Source organism: Euphorbia lathyris, chromosome 1, assembly GCF_963576675.1.
Source record: "Euphorbia lathyris chromosome 1, ddEupLath1.1, whole genome shotgun sequence".
In the NCBI taxonomy this organism is placed as follows: domain Eukaryota; kingdom Viridiplantae; phylum Streptophyta; class Magnoliopsida; order Malpighiales; family Euphorbiaceae; genus Euphorbia; species Euphorbia lathyris.
In genome coordinates this window covers 90,281,475-90,298,743 of record NC_088910.1, presented here as the reverse complement: position 1 = coordinate 90,298,743, position 17,269 = coordinate 90,281,475, and the positions used below count along the sequence as shown (strand labels likewise).

Here is a 17,269-nt window from a genome sequence, read left to right as displayed (position 1 = left end):
CCAACCTCATCCCATATATTTGGTTTTCTCCTCCATTTTGGCATAGAAAGAGCACTTGAAATTGGACTCTTTGGACGTAGATAGAAGCAGTGGAGGAGGAAGAAGAACAACTTCAGAGTAAAAATAGATTCCGATCGGAAGAGAAAGAAGGACTCGATCTCCTCTGCAGATCGAACATCAAAGCTGAAAGAAAGAGAAAAAGAAAAAGAGAGAGAAAAGAACAAGAAAAGGACCAAAATGTCTTCCGCCAATCAGGTTAGGGCTTCTCATATACTCATAAAGCATGAGGGATCTCGAAGGAAGGCTTCCTGGAAAGATCCTGAAGGTCGAGTAATTAAGAACACCACCAGAGACAGCGCCGTCTCTCAGCTCAAAGTTTTCCGTGAAGATATTATTGCCGGCAAGGCCAAGTTTGAGGATATTGCTTCTCGCTCCTCCGATTGTAGCTCCGCTAAACGCGGCGGCGATCTCGGTTAGTTACTTCTCTTTTCTTTAGCTATTTACCAATACACTCTGCTTCTTGAGCAATTCTGGATTTCGATATAGTATTGATATGATGATTCTTCAATATGTTGTAATTGGGCTTTTATCCTAATGTTTCGATCCGCATTGCAACTTTATCCTACTAAACTTGCTACTTAGATTCATCATTTATTGATGTCCACATTATTATTTGCAAATCAATCTGTGCACAAAGTATGTCTCGATTGAGGAAATTATGCATAGGACACTTTTCTATTTGGTTATACAGCTAGAGGATGTTGGTTGTCTGAGATGCATATGTATGGTTGTCAAATTGGTTGATGTATTGCTCCAATATTGTGGGGAATGTTATTCAATTTTTTACAACTATTAAGACAGAAAGTTAAAGTTAATAGTTTGGTCTTCTACAGATGATGTCTGATTGAGTAAGAACAAAAAATTTTGTAATTTGTATACATCAGTGGAATTTAACTTGTAGTGAACTTGTTAATTTCGGATTGGTGCATTCTATACCATAGAGGATAATGAGTTCAAATTAACTTGTAAAATTAATCAATGTGAAGAAAGAAAGAGGAATTTACTAGTTCATGTCATAGGCAATGAACGCATAAGTTGTGTTTAATGCTTGTGCTGGCTCAGAAATTGCGTTAAAACCTCTTCCATTGACTTATTTTGTATATAAAGTTAAAGTTTGTTGAGCCTATACTTATCAATTTAAGCTTATTGTCAACATAATTATTGTTTTGAAACAGTTGGGCATTTCAGAAGGGAATAAAAGATGAAGTTCGAAGTTGAACTGAAATAGAATATCTGCTGACTTTTTACAATATCTTTCTGGTTTGTATTTCTAAGTTGTGAAAAAAGATCTTATGCTGGAAATAAGAATATCAAATAAATAAAACATCATGGTAGAAGAGATAAACATAATTAGAGAACAAAAATTGCTGTACTTTTGTGTTACCTAACAATATGCAATTGAAATGCCTTCTATAACAGAGGCAATATGTTTGTATACTAAAGGATCTTAAAGTTGCAGACTCGATTAAGGTGTTCCAACAATTGCCTTGTTTTTAGAGCTGAGACCTAAACCAGATCCCCCAGACTAGAAAATTTTGCCCAAAGCTCCAAGAGACAGGATGCATAAATCAGTAACTCATCAAATTGACACAAATTCATAGAGCATTATTGCAGAAGTATGCAAGTTGAAGACTTATCAGACTGTTGGGCAAAATATTTGTAAATCACAGATACAGGAACTAACTCGCTCTTTAATCTGTAGTTTGATGGATTCTATGGCATAGATTCAATGAGGGAAAGGATACAGAATTAGAAAGTAGACTTGGAGCCTCATAGTTTAGGAACTGTCTGTAGTTCTGTATGTCCTTTTTTGTTGCGTGTTTTTCACAATGTTTTGATAACCTTGTGCAAGTCCAATGAAATGCAGGAAAAAATATGAAGGTACTTTACTGAGAGACGCCGTTTTCTTAAAATTAATGGCGCACCCTAGTGTTAGTTAGTGAACCTGAGACCTCCAAAATGAAAACCACTGCTGTAACTGCAGGGTGATTGTGTGTGTACATATCGATTATGTGGTTATTCTTAAATTTTGACATTTGTTCCCAATTAGTTGCACAGATTTTGAACAATCATGTGATTCCCTGTCTTGTTTATATGATAAAGTATTGGTGTTTACATACTTTGGTCTGAGCTAAGCAGCTATTTTAAACATTTATGTAGGTCCATTTGGTCGGGGCCAGATGCAGAAACCTTTTGAAGACGCAACATTTGCTCTTGCGGTTGGTGAGATAAGCGAAATTGTCGATACCGACAGTGGGGTGCACATTATCTTGAGGACTGGATAATCCTAGTGTGGAGTATGGAGTTGTACGAATGATTTTGCAGTGTACTGGCAAATGGACTCGAGAATGACAAGATTGCTTTTGATGTTATGTTAGTGTAAAATCACCATATTCAGATACTTAATTTATGTTTTTATTCTTATGTCATGTTTTTGACTGATTGATCAATTGTTCCCAACTCTTATGGGGATTACGTTGCTTATTGAAAATTTCTGGTTGTGGTTTTGGATAATCACTAGACCGACTATAATAAGTGTTTTTATTCTAATCTCAGTTCATATTCTATGCATTATTTGTCAGATATATTATATATATCCTGTTTTCCAATACTTGTGAACTTGTCATTTGTTATAATCTGGGTTTGCTTTTTGGTTATGTGTAGGAAAGAAACCTGGTCTCATCCTACCCAGCCAGACTATTGTGAACTTATGTGCTTGATGTTTGTTTGCGTTGGGCTAGGTCCATAATTGAATTTGTCAAAACTTTAAAGTTTGCCCTCAAAGGGACTACTTTTAGTATTATCCAAATATCACTTGGAAGTGCAATATATAAAGAAAGTTTTTACACTCTTGGATATATGCTTTTGAGAAAGGATGAGGACCTACATGATATTTGATCACCATATACGTTGCTGTCCAATCGATCCGGCGAGGTTTGGTTAGTGTGGTGTGGACACTATATATTTTGCGGAATTCTTTTTATTATTGATTTAATTAAAAATTTCGAAAATGTTTTATAGCTATTTTATTAAATTGGTTTAGTCCACCAGATTTAGTCTAAACTGTTCACCGTTATCATTTTTTCTCTCTCATTTTGCACTAGACTAGTAACTAGCTTTGGGATTCACATTCTTCAGTATTGAAATTTTCACACTTCCTTTTTCAAAATCTTTTTTCCTTTACAAACGAAATTGAGCAAAATTCTTAAGTCTATTTTTGACTGAGTTTCAACTGTGTAATACAAACTCGTATTCACTCGTATTTTCTTTAAGTGAGTTGTTTTATCCTGGAGGCGAGCGGATTATATGACTGCTTGCAATATTTGAAGGCAATTCCGCGAATATCTTAAAGAGTGCAACCTCATCCGCGACTCATCTCATTACTGTGTTCGGTAAATTTGCATTTTTTCTGTTCGTGCTTCAATAATTTTGAGACGTTTCTCTACTACTATGGCTACCGAACAAACCAATGGACTGTTTGATATCAACAAACCATTTCGATTCGAGGGGGCTCCTTTCCGACGGTGGAAGCAAAAGATGTTGTTCTACCTTACTATGAAGAATGTTGCTTCTATTCTACCAATGATAAGCTTGTTATTCCTGAAAACGCTACTATTTGCGAGTATGAGCGAGACAGAGTAATTGAGTATGTTTCTATTGAGTTTGAGCGGGAGCTATGGGAATTAATAGATTAAACAGGCATTGACCCATTTATTGATCCATTAAGTCTGTTCATAACCTTATGGGTTAAGGTTCTAGGGTTTAGCCTTGCTATAAATAAATAGCTAAGGATGCTAACAGGGCTGGCCCTAATATTTTATAGGTTCTTACTTCAAAAAAAAAAAATTTATAGGTTCTAGGCGAAATAAGAGATAATGACCCTTAATAATAATAAAAGTTATACTTAAAAGTTTAAAATAGAAATTTAGACCTATATTAATCTCATATTATTTGGTCCATTTTTAGGTCTGAATTGGTATTATAAATACATTTATATTAGAAAAAAATTGGGCCCCTTTTGACCTTGGGTTCACACTCTTGGCCTATTCCTAGGACCGGCCCTGGAGGCTAAACCTAATACACAAGACAGTACACACATAGAGATATTGCGAATAACTGCAAAAGACAATCCTTGTCCTCCTGCTCTCCCTTGCCGCTGCCGCCCTCTAGATCAGTGACATAGAGCCACAATTCATTTCTTCGGTTGCCTCCCAACGGATTTGCATTATAATATATCTGTTGAATATTAATTGATAGATCTGAGTTTATTACATATACTCGAGAGATTACTGATAAAATCCATCAATTATCCTAAAGCATTTCTATTCACCTATTTTTACTAAATACTTTCATTCGTGATATATATATAAAATCATTCCAATTTTATACATTTATTAACTTCTTTTGTTTATGCATGAGTATTATTATTACATATATATTATCCTTATTGTTTATCATGTTTTGTAACCGTGTTTCAACGATCGATATCCTTTCGTGACACGAATATCATTAAAACAACTTTTTATATATAATTATAGAATTATTCTAAAGATAGAAAAGCACAAATAAATGACAATTGATAAAAAAAAATAGGAAATTTTATTTGATGTCATATAGTGATAATACAATTGCTTTTACATTTAAGAACGAATCTAACTAGTTTTTATTTGTTTTATAGAAAAATAATAAATTTAGCTAGTTCATAGACTCGCACTTTAATGTCAGAGGTTTTTTTTAATCTGAAGGCAAGACATTGTTCCCGGAAAGCAAGGTCGAAGCCCACATTCAATCTAGAGGCATCTATTATCCGCTTTTAAGTGAATATCGTTCATATTATTTTTGTGGATCAATCCCTATTAAAAATTGAGTCAGGCGGTCTAGATGAAGCCTATACGGTTAAAAAAATGCTTAGGAAGCTACAAAAAAGACAAGAGTAACTATTCAGAACAAATCGGAACAGAGTGTCGAATTCTAGGTGGGATATAGGCAGCCCAAAAGTGTTTATGGAAAACGAGATCCTAAAATAAATGTGATCTTTTACGATTTGCAGTTCGATGTCTCATTCATTTAGTGTTCAACTTTCTTTTTTATTTATTTTTTTTTTTTACAGTCATTAGCCTTATATTTATAATTGTGAAGTTGCAATCAAATAGCTTTTTTTTACTTATTTTAAAATTGGAGACTAATAATGATTTTTTTTTCCAATTGGTAGAGATGTTAGTAGAGTTCTTAAGAAAAGAGAAGGAATCAAATATTAAGTTTCATAATTCCCTGTTTGTTGTTTAATATACCATAATCTATGGGATAAGTAAAGATTATGTATTGGTAATGTGAGATCCTAATTAAATGGTTGTCCATTAGATGTGTTCATACATTAAATAATTGTTTGAAGCATTAATTATATAAAGAGCTAATGTGTTTTGTAATTGGGGTTCTGTTCTAGGAGGTATGTAGGAGATGTAAATCACCTAACACTTAAAACAAAAAAAAACAAAAAACTTTCAAAGCGGAGAAAAATCATCCTCAAAATTATAAAAATTTGTCGTTCTCGATTCCTCTATCCCTGATTCTAATATTCTATGGAGGACGAAAAATATGATATCGTCTCTATAAAGGACAATTATCATCCTCATTCTTTAGGAACAAATGTTGTCGCCATTGAAAGGGTTGTCCTCATTCCTAGAAACGACTATCGTCCCCTTCTTAGAGACGACATTGTCGTCGTTCATAGTGACAACTGTCGTCCCCATCTTAAGGAGGAATGTCGTCTGCATATAACGGTGGGAGATTCGTGGCCTTACAATAAAGTAAGGCACCCCAAAAATAATATGTTAATTATTATTTTAAACCGCTAATTTACTGGTTCATTTTTAATCAACAAATAATCTCATATACATACATGAATCAGACAAAAAGAAAAATCAATAACTCTATATATTGCAGCAGTTTTTTATATATACAATAACATTAATGGATGAATTATTTTATTTTGTTTTTGGTAGAATATATGAATTAATTAAATAGCGTTGAATGTAAAATTTATTTATACAAAGTAAATAGCTTAAAAATCAAGAAAAGCTCCTTTCTACTTATATTCATGCAATGACCAATTTAATTCATTCTTAAATTAATGCGTACAAAGTCAGAAGAAGAAAGGTTTCTCGTTGAGTACATGCAAAGTAATATTGCATGAGGCCACATGCACTAATCATAATATTAATTTTGAAAAACTTCTTTATTTTTGTGGGTTTTTAGAGGACAAACTTGAATTTAAACAACTTTCGTTAACATCAACTAGGACTGTCGAGCTTCAAATTATAAAGGCTTAATACATAAATAACTACTTGAACTTGTCCAAATGTTGCAACTGCACCTCTCAACTTTCAGTTGTAACAACTTACCCCTTAAACTTGTTCAATTGTAAAACATAACCCCAAATTAGAATTTTTTTTACCCCGTATTTGAAGTAACCGTAAAAAAGTTTCTCCGGATTCGTATCACGCCAAAGATCTGATTATCATACTCCACGAGCGTTGCAGAATTTGTATTTCACGTGTTTCTTCAATTGCAGTCCATGTCAGTAATTTGGGGTTGTGTTTTACAATCGGACAAGTTTAAGGGGTAAGTTGTTACAATTGGACAAGTTTGATGGGTAAGTTGTTACAATTGAAAGTTGAAGGGGGCAATAGCAACATTTGGACAAGTTCATGGAGTTATTTGTGTATTAGGCCAATTATAAATTGTTTGTTGGGATAAAAATAAACTTTCAATTTTTATTAATAAAAAGTTTATTATAGAAATAAAAATAAAATAATGAAAATAAATATAAAAGACAAAATTAGTGATAAGAAGAAAATAAAATAAAATAAAAAGCTAATTTCCGCTTCAATTTTTCAGTATCATGTCATCTCTCAAAAACCTATTTTTTGGGATACCAACCGTCGAATCTTGTAAAAAAACGTGGAATCTTACATTTATTACTCGAAATGAAACGAAAGAATAGCGGAATCGTATTAAGTGAGATATGATGGTTCCAAAATGACTGCTCAAGAAAAGTTTTTATAATATTCATGTTATTTAATACTGTATACTCCCATTTGTTCAATTTAATAACATGAATGAAAAGAGATTAAAAAAAAGATAAAGAACATAAATGAATATCTTATTGTTAATCCACTTTAAGTAAGTTTGAATAAAGTTGAAATCCTTCTCTCTGCCATCAAAATCCTCTCTATTAAAACCCTCCTCCATTAATCTAATCACCACAGCTTCAACTTCAGCTTCCAATTCTCCCATTTCAATTTCACAGCAAACACATTTCCATGGCCGCTGTTCTATCGGAATCTGCCAATCCCACCGTCAATGGCGACTCTGCTACTCCACTAAAGCGCAAGATAGCATTAGTCACCGGAATAACTGGACAAGACGGCTCCTACCTCACGGAGTTTCTACTCAATAAGGGCTACGAAGTTCACGGTCTGATCCGCCGCTCCTCTAATTTCAATACGCAGCGTATCAACCACATCTACGTCGATCCACATAATACTCACAAGGCCCGAATGAAGCTGCACTACGCTGATCTCACCGACGCTTCTTCCCTCCGCCGTTGGGTCGACACCATTGCCCCCGACGAAGTCTACAATCTTGCTGCTCAATCCCACGTTGCCGTCTCCTTCGAAACACCCGATTACACCGCCGATGTGGTGGCCACTGGTGCTCTCCACCTCCTCGAAGCTGTCCGGTCACATGTCGCCGCCACAGGGAGAAAGCAAATCCGGTACTATCAAGCTGGATCATCGGAGATGTACGGAGCTACACCGCCTCCTCAATCTGAAACGACTCCGTTTCACCCGAGATCTCCATACGCTGTATCAAAATGCGCAGCACATTGGTACACTGTGAACTACCGTGAAGCGTACGGGTTGTATGCGTGTAACGGAATTTTATTCAACCATGAATCGCCGCGGCGAGGGGAGAATTTCGTGACGAGGAAGATAACGAGAGCAGTAGGGAGGATTAAGATGGGATTACAGAGTAAGCTGTATTTGGGGAATTTACAGGCGTCTAGAGATTGGGGATTTGCAGGGGATTATGTTGAAGCAATGTGGATGATGTTGCAACAGGAGAAGCCGGACGATTATGTGGTGGCGACGGAGGAGTCGCATAAGGTGGAGGAATTTTTGGGGGTGGCGTTTGGGTATGTGGGATTGAATTGGAAAGATTATGTTGAGATTGATAATAAGTATTTTAGGCCGACGGAAGTGGATAATTTGAAAGGAGATTCAAGCAAGGCTAAGGAAGTTCTTGGATGGAAGCCTAAGGTTGGATTTCAGCAATTGGTGAAGATGATGATTGATGAAGATATGGAATTAGCTAAGAGGGAGAAAGTTCTTGTTGATGCTGGTTATATAAACACCCAGAATTGATTTGATTCTGATTTTTTCTTTTTTATAATCAATTTCCTGTTCAGTTTTATCTTTCCATTCCAAATAAAATTACGTTGTTCATGTATTAGTATGCATGGCAGGAGGTAAGTTTGAACAACTATGATTTAGTTTGTTTGTATTATTCTCATGTAATTTTTATTTTTATTTATTCCTTTTTTAGCCAAAAATATTTTTTTTTTGGAGGGAGACTGAATATTTTATGATTTGTATTTTTATTTTTAATTATTGAACTAAGTTCTTGGATCGATGAACAAATACTATTGATATGAGACATTAACTCTTTATTATAAATTAAAAATTGATTTTTCAAAAAAAAAAAAACTGATTTAAAAAAAACCTAGAAGGTATTATCATTATGCTTTCGAGAGTATTAATCTTTTTTCGGTGAAAATATGTGTGTAGTTTTTTTTTTGAAAGAGAATTGAATTAATGACCCACTAACGGGCAAAGAATGTTAATTACAGAAAATAAAAAAAACTTGAAACACGATCAAAAACTAGCATGAGCTATTCCGTTAGCCTGTCGCCGAACAAATGTGACTGAGTAATAGTCATTAGAAAGAATAAACCGACATTGTTGAACTAAATCTCCAAACTAAGTGAGGTCCTCGTTCGAGGAGTTAATTGCATCCACCACTACCTTGGCATCGGATTCAAATATAACCTTTATGTGATTTTGTTCCTCCGCCCACTGTAAAGCATCCAGTACCGCCTGTGCTTCTATTTCTCTGATCGGTGGGGGGGGGGGGGAGGGGGGATTCCATCCAGACCACGAATTCGAGCAGCAACAAAACTTCCGCTTTCGTCCCGAATTACTGCGATGATACCTCCTTTTCCTTCATTTTCGAAAAGCGCTGCATCCACGTTACACTTGAGGAAGTCCCTGGGCAGAACATACCAAAGTCTGCATATACTGTTTGTATTTTGTTGATGCGTCTGTTGACCATCGTTTCTGCGTTTGAACCGCATCTGCTTCCAATCGGATAAAACCTCCAAAGCTGATCTGATCAAATTTACGTTAGTTATATTATTTAGAAAATAATTCTAATTCTTATATTCTTCCAATAAAATAAATCTGTGTACCAATTGTTTCAAATCAGTGTACCAATTTTCCAACAGAATAGTTATATTGTTCCAACAAAATACTTATATTGTTCCAAAAGAATTGTTACATTGTTCCAACAGAATACTTATATTGTTCCAAAAGAATTGTTATATTGTTCCAACATAATACTTATATTGTTCTAACAAAATTGTTATATTGTTCCAACAGAATATTTGAACACATAGTGCGAAAGTTAGGATCAAAAAGTGCCCAAAAAATTATCAAAAAATGTAAAACAAAATTTTAAGAAACTTTAATTCTTGGCTCAAAATGAGATTCCTTACGGTTTTGACCCAATAAATTGTTGAAACATGTAAAATGGATAAAATTAAGGAATTTTTTTATTGGGACTAAACCGTAAGAAATCCTACTTCGATCCAAGAATTAAAGCTTCTCAAAAAAATGTTTTACATTTTCTGGAATGTTTTGAGAATTTTCTGGAAACTTTCTGTTTTCTCGCCAGAAAACGTCCACCTAATCGCCAGATTCCGTTGATTCGAGACTAAACCGTAAGGAATCTCACTTTGAGTCAAGAATTAAAGCTTTTCAGAATGATGTTTTACATTTTCTAGAATTTTTTTAAAAAAATTCTGGGTATTTTTTTCTCACAGAAAAACAGATCGCCGAATTCTGTTCACTGGAATTTTTTTTACTTGAGTTTCTGGGATCTTAAAATGATCGTCTAATTAAGACGATTCCAACAGTATAAAAGTTTTTGAAAAACGAGATTACGAAAGTTGGGAAAATGTATTTTAAAGAAAAGAAATAAAATAATTTTCTCTTTCATTTTATTTATAATTTTGTCACCACCCTTTAGTTAATTACAAAATTGGTCCTTGTCACACCAAAATAAATCTGGCACACCGAATCTCTTCTTTATATATATATATAGTAGAAAGTGTTATTCAAATATAGCAGAACTTATTAGTTTCATAACCTCGACAGTGCTCCCATGTGTGGAGAAGCATAAATGCGGTTATCTCAGAATTCAAATGGGGAATCACTTGGAGTCTCGGGGATGGGGACAATATATGCTTCTGGAATGAGGAGTGGCTAGGAAATTTCAAGCTCTGTGATATCGTACAATTGATCCCGGAAAATCAAATCGGCTACACTATCAAACAATATACGAACAATGAAGGGGAATGGAACTGGAGGGAAATTGAGAAGTGGGTTCCCATGGAATTATGTTTACACATAGCAGCTATTAAAATCGACACAACTGGACGGTGTAGAAACGAATTGATTTGGAAGGAGACAAGTAATGGAAAGTTTTCTACCAATATAGCATATCGGATGATTGCAAAGGATCATTGGGACCTTCCTAACTGGAAATGGGAGTTCATCTGGCGCTTGGAAATCCCGCAGAGAATAAAATTCTTCCTATGGACAACAGTTCATAATAAACTCTTAACCCAGTCCGAGCGTTGTCGAAGACATATCTCTAAAAATAGCTAATCGGAAAGTGAGTGTTTCCGGTAGTAATCCTTTTTTTAATTACCCTGGTTTATGCTGACCCTATTTTAGCTAATCGGAAACGGCTTTGGGAGGTTCTTTATTCTATGAGTGTCAGTATATCTGAGGCCTGGTTTGTGGCGGGTGACTTTAATGATATTGCTTTTCTGAGTGATCAGAGAGGGGGATCGCATCATTATGTTAATCGTTGCCTTCACCATAAAAATAGTATGGATTTATGTGGGCTTTCTGATCTGGGGGCTTCTGGGCATAAGTTCACTTGGAAGCGTAACAGTACCTTTGTCCGTTTGGATAAGGTATACGCTAATGTTTTAGCTCAGACTTCTTTTCCTGAGTGTTCTGTGTTAAATCTCCCTTTCCGTCATTCGTATCACTGTCCTATTTTATTTAGGCTTTTGAGAGGCAATCGTCCTAGGGGTGAGAGACCGTTCCGTTATCAATTGGCTTGGGAGTCTCATCCTAAGTTTAAGGATTTTGTTCATGATAATTGGAAACCTCACTCGAATGTCCTTCAAGCGACTGAAGGGTTTAGGAATAATGTGCTAGGGTGGAATAGAAATGTCTTTGGGCACATTATTAGAAGGAAAAATAAGTTATTAAATAGGATGGAGGGCATTCAGCGTAGGTTGGAGGTGAGGTTTGATCACAGCTTGGATGGCCTCCTCAAAACCCTTCAGAAGGAGCTGGAAGCTGTTCTCAGGCAGGAGGAGCTTCTTTGGTTTCAAAAGTCTAGAAAGTCCTGGATTAGAGATGGGGATCGCAATACCAGGTATTTCCATCTTTCTACCATCATTAGAAGGCAGAGGAACAGAATTGATGCCATCAAAGACTCTAATGGTGAGTGGGTGTATGAAGATGAGGAGATTCGGAATTTGGCCCTGGAGTTCTATAAAGATCTGTTTAAAGAAGAGCCTGTTCATCTGGAGAAGGCTCACTCTGTTGCTACATTTCCTATGATCATGGAGGATAGCATTCAGGATGCCTTTCACCCTATCTCCCTGAAGGAAATTGACCAAGCCATTTTTAGTATTGGGGCTACTAAAGCTCCTGGGATTGATGGTCTGCCTGCTGGTTTTGACCATAAGCACTGGGAGGTCGTTAAGGAATGTATCTATAATTTTATCATAGGTGTTTTTAATGGTTCTCAGGATATAGAGCTGGTTAATAGAACCCTTCTAATTCTGATTCCCAAAATTGAAAAACCTACTTCCTTTTTGCATATGAGACCTATCAGTCTTTGTAATGTTCTTTATAAAACTATTACAAAGATTGTGGCCAATAGAATCCGTTGCATTCTTCCTGAGATCATTTGTCAGAATCAGGGTAGTTTTGTGCCTGGTAGACAAATGATGGATAATGTGGTGATTGCCCAAGAGATGGTCCACACTATGAAGATCAGGAAGGGGAAGAAAGGCATTGTTGCTCTTAAGTTGGATTTGGAGAAGGCCTATGATCGCATCAACTGGAGTTTCCTGATGGAGAGTCTGGAGAGAGCTAGGATCCCTAACAGTTGGAGAAGGTTAATCAAGGTTTGTATCTCTTCTCCTGTTTTTCAGGTTTTGATTAATGGGGATATGTCGGAGGAGTTTTCGCCGAGCAGGGGTATCCGTCAGGGTGACCCCATGAGCCCTTTCCTCTTCGTTATTGCTATGGAGAGGTTGTCTCACCTGATTCAAGATGCTATTGATAATGGGAGTTTCCATCCGGTGGCTATCAATAGTTTCTGTCCCCAGGTGTCTCACTTGTTCTTTGCAGATGATGTCCTAATCTTTTTGGAAGGTAATGAGGAGCAGTTGAGCATTATTATGGATATTCTTGACTGTTTCTGTTCGGCCTCCGGACAAAAGCTTAATGTCCAGAAATCTAGGATGATGTGCTCTAAAAACATGAAGCAGAGAGTTTGTAAAAGGTTAAGTGATCTGTCGGGTATTCCTCTGACTGGCTCCCTCGGGAAGTATCTGGGGATTCCCTTCCACAGTGAGAGAGTGTCTAAAGTGTCTTTTAAAGATACTTTGGATAAAGCTAATATGAAGTGTGCAACGTGGAAAGCCAATACTCTCTCTCTCGCTGGTCGTCTTACGTTAATTCAATCAGTTAACTGTGCGACTCCCAATCACATTATGCAAGCTTGTAAGCTTCCGGAGCCTGTGCTGAAAGATCTTGATAAAATCAACCGTAGGTTCCTGTGGGGGGAAACTGAGGAGGGAAAAAAGATCCATCATGTGCCCTAGAGTGAGGTTTGCCAGCCTAAAGATTCTGGAGGTCTGGGTATTAGGAAAGCTAAAGACAATAATAAAGTCTTATTAATGAAACTCATGTGGCGTATGTGGCAGAACCCTTCTGCTCTGTGGGTCCAGCTCCTTTGCGGGAAGTACCAGAAGGATAAGGTGTTTGGGGGGCCTAAGGAAAGAGTGGTTAATTGTTCCTTTCTTTGGAAAGGCATAAGTGTAGTGTTTGCAGAATTTTGTTCTAGGATTGGGTGGAATGTGGGTAATGGCAGGTCCATCAGGTTCTGGAAGGATATTTGGGTTGGTGAGAAGCCGTTATTGGAAGTTTGTATTTCCTTACCTCCGCTGGACGTTCAAGACTGGAGGATTGCTGATGTTGTTAACTCTGAGGGCGAGTGGGTTTGGGATAAGTTTGAATCTTATCTCAGTCTGGATTCACTCCTGTCTATTAGAGGTATTCACATTAGTAATCATAGTGAGGATAAGGATAGTTATTGTTGGGCGCTGACAAACAATGGGGCTTATTCGTGTAAATCGGCTTATCAGGCGTTCTATCAGGGCTTGGATTCTTCTTCCCCAGGTGTGTGGAAGACGATTTGGGGCTTAAAAGTGCCGTACCGCATTAGGAGTTTCCTTTGGCTTGGGGCTAGGAATAGGTTGCTTACCAACTCGGATAGGAAAATGAGGCACCTGGTGGACTCTGGAGCCTGTGGCAGATGCAGAGGATTTGAGGAGACTGTGTGCCATGCTCTCAGGGATTGTGAGAAGAGTTTAGAGGTTTGGAGAAGAATTCTCCCTAGGGATGTGCTCCATTCCTTTTTATCCCATTCTGAGAAAGACTGGTTCATTGATGGTATTAACGGGAATCTTTTGCCTGTATCAAGGTGTTCTTCTTTTTGTGGTGGTGTGCCATCAGATTTGGAGGTGGCGGAATGAGGAGATCTTTGGAGGAAAAATTGTTTCTGTGCCAAATGTCCTGGATTTCTTTTCTAAAAAGGTTAGTACCTTGGTGGAGAGTTTTGGGGAAGATCTCTTAGTTAGGATGGTTCAGAGGAAGGAGGTCAATCTGTTAGGCTGGTGTAGACCAAGCGATGGTGTAATTAAGCTTAACACTGATGGTTCTTGTCTGAGAGATGGGAGAATCGCCGCAGGAGGGGTCCTAAGAGACGATGGAGGCAGGTGGATTTGTGGCTTCTATCAGAATTTGGGTATTGGTTCTTCCTTTTCTGCGGAGCTGTGGGGGATTTTCTCTGGCCTGAAGATGGCTAAGGATCTTAGGGTGAAGAAGCTTCTGGTTGAGTCAGATAACCAAGAAGCGGTGAAGATGATTTCTGAGGGCAAGTTTGTTTGCCGGAATAGCTTAAACATCATTAGAGGCATTAAAAGGATTGGATCCTCCTTTGAGTCTATCAAGTTCACTCATATTTATAGGGAGCAGAACCGCGTCGCGGACCGTCTTGCTTTGGAAGGGCACTCTGGCTTATTGGGTCTTTCTACCCTTTCTTCTCCACCGGTCTTCATTTCTTCCTTGAGCTTGGAAGATGCTATGGGGGTCAGTTTTCCTAGACTGGTCCCGGGTTGAGCTGTCTTGTTTGCTTATTTTTTCTTTCCTTTTCTACCAAAAAAAATAAAAAATCATGCTTTCAAAAAAAAAAAAACATTCATGGAAATCTCCACTAATCAAGGATAGAATTGTCAATTGAGTGGGCATTTTAGTATCCACATTGACCAAACTAACCTTCTCTTTGCCAAGGCAATCCCTCTATTAAACCCCTCACTCCATTAACAAATACCGTATAGCTGCTTCCAGTTTCTCCATTTTCTCCAATCAAACATCAATCAATTTACCTTCAATTTCCGGTCCCCTGATCAAACGAATCCATATCCAATGGCAACCGAGAACGATGCTCCTGGATCCGGATCCACCAATCCCACCGTCAATGGTGACTCCACTGCTCCACAGAAGCGCAAGATAGCATTGATCACCGGAATAACTGGACAAGACGGCTCCTACCTCACGGAGTTTCTCCTCGATAAGGGGTATGAAGTTCACGGTCTGATCCGTCGGTCGTCTAATTTTAATACGCAGCGTATTAATCACATCTACATCGATCCGCATAATGCCCATAAGGCCCTTATGAAGCTACACTATGCTGATCTCTCCGATGCTTCCTCCCTTCGCCGGTGGCTCGACACCATTCTTCCCGACGAGGTCTACAATCTTGCTGCTCAATCTCACGTTGCTGTTTCCTTCGAAATTCCCGATTACACTGCTGATGTGGTGGCCACCGGTGCTCTCCGCCTCCTCGAAGCTCTCAGATCTCATATTGCTGCTACCGGGAGAAGTCATATGCGGTATTATCAGGCCGGATCGTCGGAGATGTTTGGAGCCACTCCGCCTCCCCAATCTGAAACAACTCCATTTCATCCCAGATCTCCATACGCAGCATCGAAATGCGCAGCTCATTGGTACACTGTGAATTACCGTGAAGCTTATGGGTTGTATGCGTGTAACGGAATCTTATTTAACCACGAATCCCCTCGGCGTGGGGAAAATTTCGTGACAAGGAAGATTACAAGAGCAGTGGGGAGAATTAAGATCGGATTACAGAGTAAACTGTTTTTGGGGAATTTGCAGGCGTCAAGAGATTGGGGATTTGCAGGGGATTATGTTGAAGCAATGTGGATGATGCTGCAACAGGAGAAGGCGGATGATTATGTGGTGGCGACGGAGGAGTCACATACGGTGGAGGAATTCTTGGAAGTGGCATTTGGTTATGTGGGATTGAATTGGAAAAATCATGTTGAGATTGATAAGAGGTATTTTAGGCCGTCAGAAGTGGATAATTTGAAAGGGGATTCAAGCAAGGCTAGGAAAGTTCTTGGATGGAAGCCTAAGGTTGGATTTCAGCAGTTGGTGAAGATGATGGTTGATGAAGATGTTGAATTAGCCAAGAGGGAGAAAGTCCTTGTCGATGCTGGTTACTTGGATGCACAACAGCAGCCCTGAATTCGTTTTTCTGGTTTGAATCAAATACCAAATTAAGTTTATTGGATCATCTCATTACATTACATCACAGTTAATTAAAATAGTTTGGTTTTATGTTGCAGTGGAGAGTATTTAAAATTTTAAGTTGTTCATTTAATTTAATTGTATTTCGTTAATGTTCATTCGTTGTTTATGATATGAAATCTGGAATGGAATCAATTCAGTCTCTTTCTCATCCTTTTGGGTTCGTTGTTAGCTAAACATTAACAATGTGGTACACTCAAAATCAAGATATCTACTTGCAGTTTGTTTCTCCTAACTAAAACTAATGTTTCAGACCTTTAGGGGGCGTTTGGTTCACAACGGGTAAGGGAAAAGGAATCAAGAAAGGGAAACTAAAGGAAAGGAAATGAATAACCATTAATTCCCCTATGTGTTTGGATATGGTTAAGAAATGGAATGAGATAAAGGGAATTCAATTCCCTAGAGGGCATGGGGTAATGGCTTAACCTAAAGTGGGGTAATGGCTTAACTTAAAGTGGGTAAAGGGAATTAGTTTTTTTTTATAAACAAACAAGAACAAAGGGAATGAAACCCTTCCATTCCCATTTCCATTCCTAAAGGCCCCAAACCAAACGCCCCCTTACTTACTGCTCTAGGCTAGGGTGCTTGGTTGATCTGTGTTGGCAGGTTTAGATGCTGTTAGGATTGTTACCGAGCCGAGCTCGGCTCATTTCGTTGACAAGTAGCTTGTTAATTCTGTTTAAGATTTTTGCTCGTGAATAATTTATTGATTATTTTCACAAACTACATAGTTTTGAAATCTACAAAATTAAAATGCTATACAAAAATAATTCATATCTTCTCAATCATAAATCTCATTATCGACATTGCATATGTAAGTCATTTTTTTACTCATCGTTGTTCAAATATCTCATATGTATTTTTATACACTTAAAAAGAAT

General features: G+C 37.5%; 3 protein-coding genes across 3 annotated transcripts; all 3 read left to right on the top strand.

Annotated features, from left to right (window-relative positions):
• Positions 1 to 2,641, top strand: LOC136206203 (peptidyl-prolyl cis-trans isomerase Pin1). Its single transcript, XM_065997169.1, has 2 exons — positions 1 to 472; positions 2,221 to 2,641. The coding sequence occupies exons 1-2, from the start codon at positions 238 to 240 to the stop codon at positions 2,343 to 2,345; spliced, it is 360 nt and encodes a 119-aa protein (XP_065853241.1). The 5' UTR covers positions 1 to 237; the 3' UTR covers positions 2,346 to 2,641.
• A 4,720-nt stretch (positions 2,642 to 7,361) lies between these two features.
• LOC136206179 (GDP-mannose 4,6 dehydratase 1-like) lies at positions 7,362 to 8,681 on the top strand. The gene has a single exon (XM_065997137.1). The coding sequence runs from the start codon at positions 7,383 to 7,385 to the stop codon at positions 8,484 to 8,486; it is 1,104 nt and encodes a 367-aa protein (XP_065853209.1). The 5' UTR covers positions 7,362 to 7,382; the 3' UTR covers positions 8,487 to 8,681.
• A 6,419-nt stretch (positions 8,682 to 15,100) lies between these two features.
• LOC136206172 (GDP-mannose 4,6 dehydratase 1) lies at positions 15,101 to 16,539 on the top strand. The gene has a single exon (XM_065997125.1). The coding sequence runs from the start codon at positions 15,204 to 15,206 to the stop codon at positions 16,323 to 16,325; it is 1,122 nt and encodes a 373-aa protein (XP_065853197.1). The 5' UTR covers positions 15,101 to 15,203; the 3' UTR covers positions 16,326 to 16,539.
• The last annotated feature ends 730 nt before the right edge of the window (positions 16,540 to 17,269 follow it).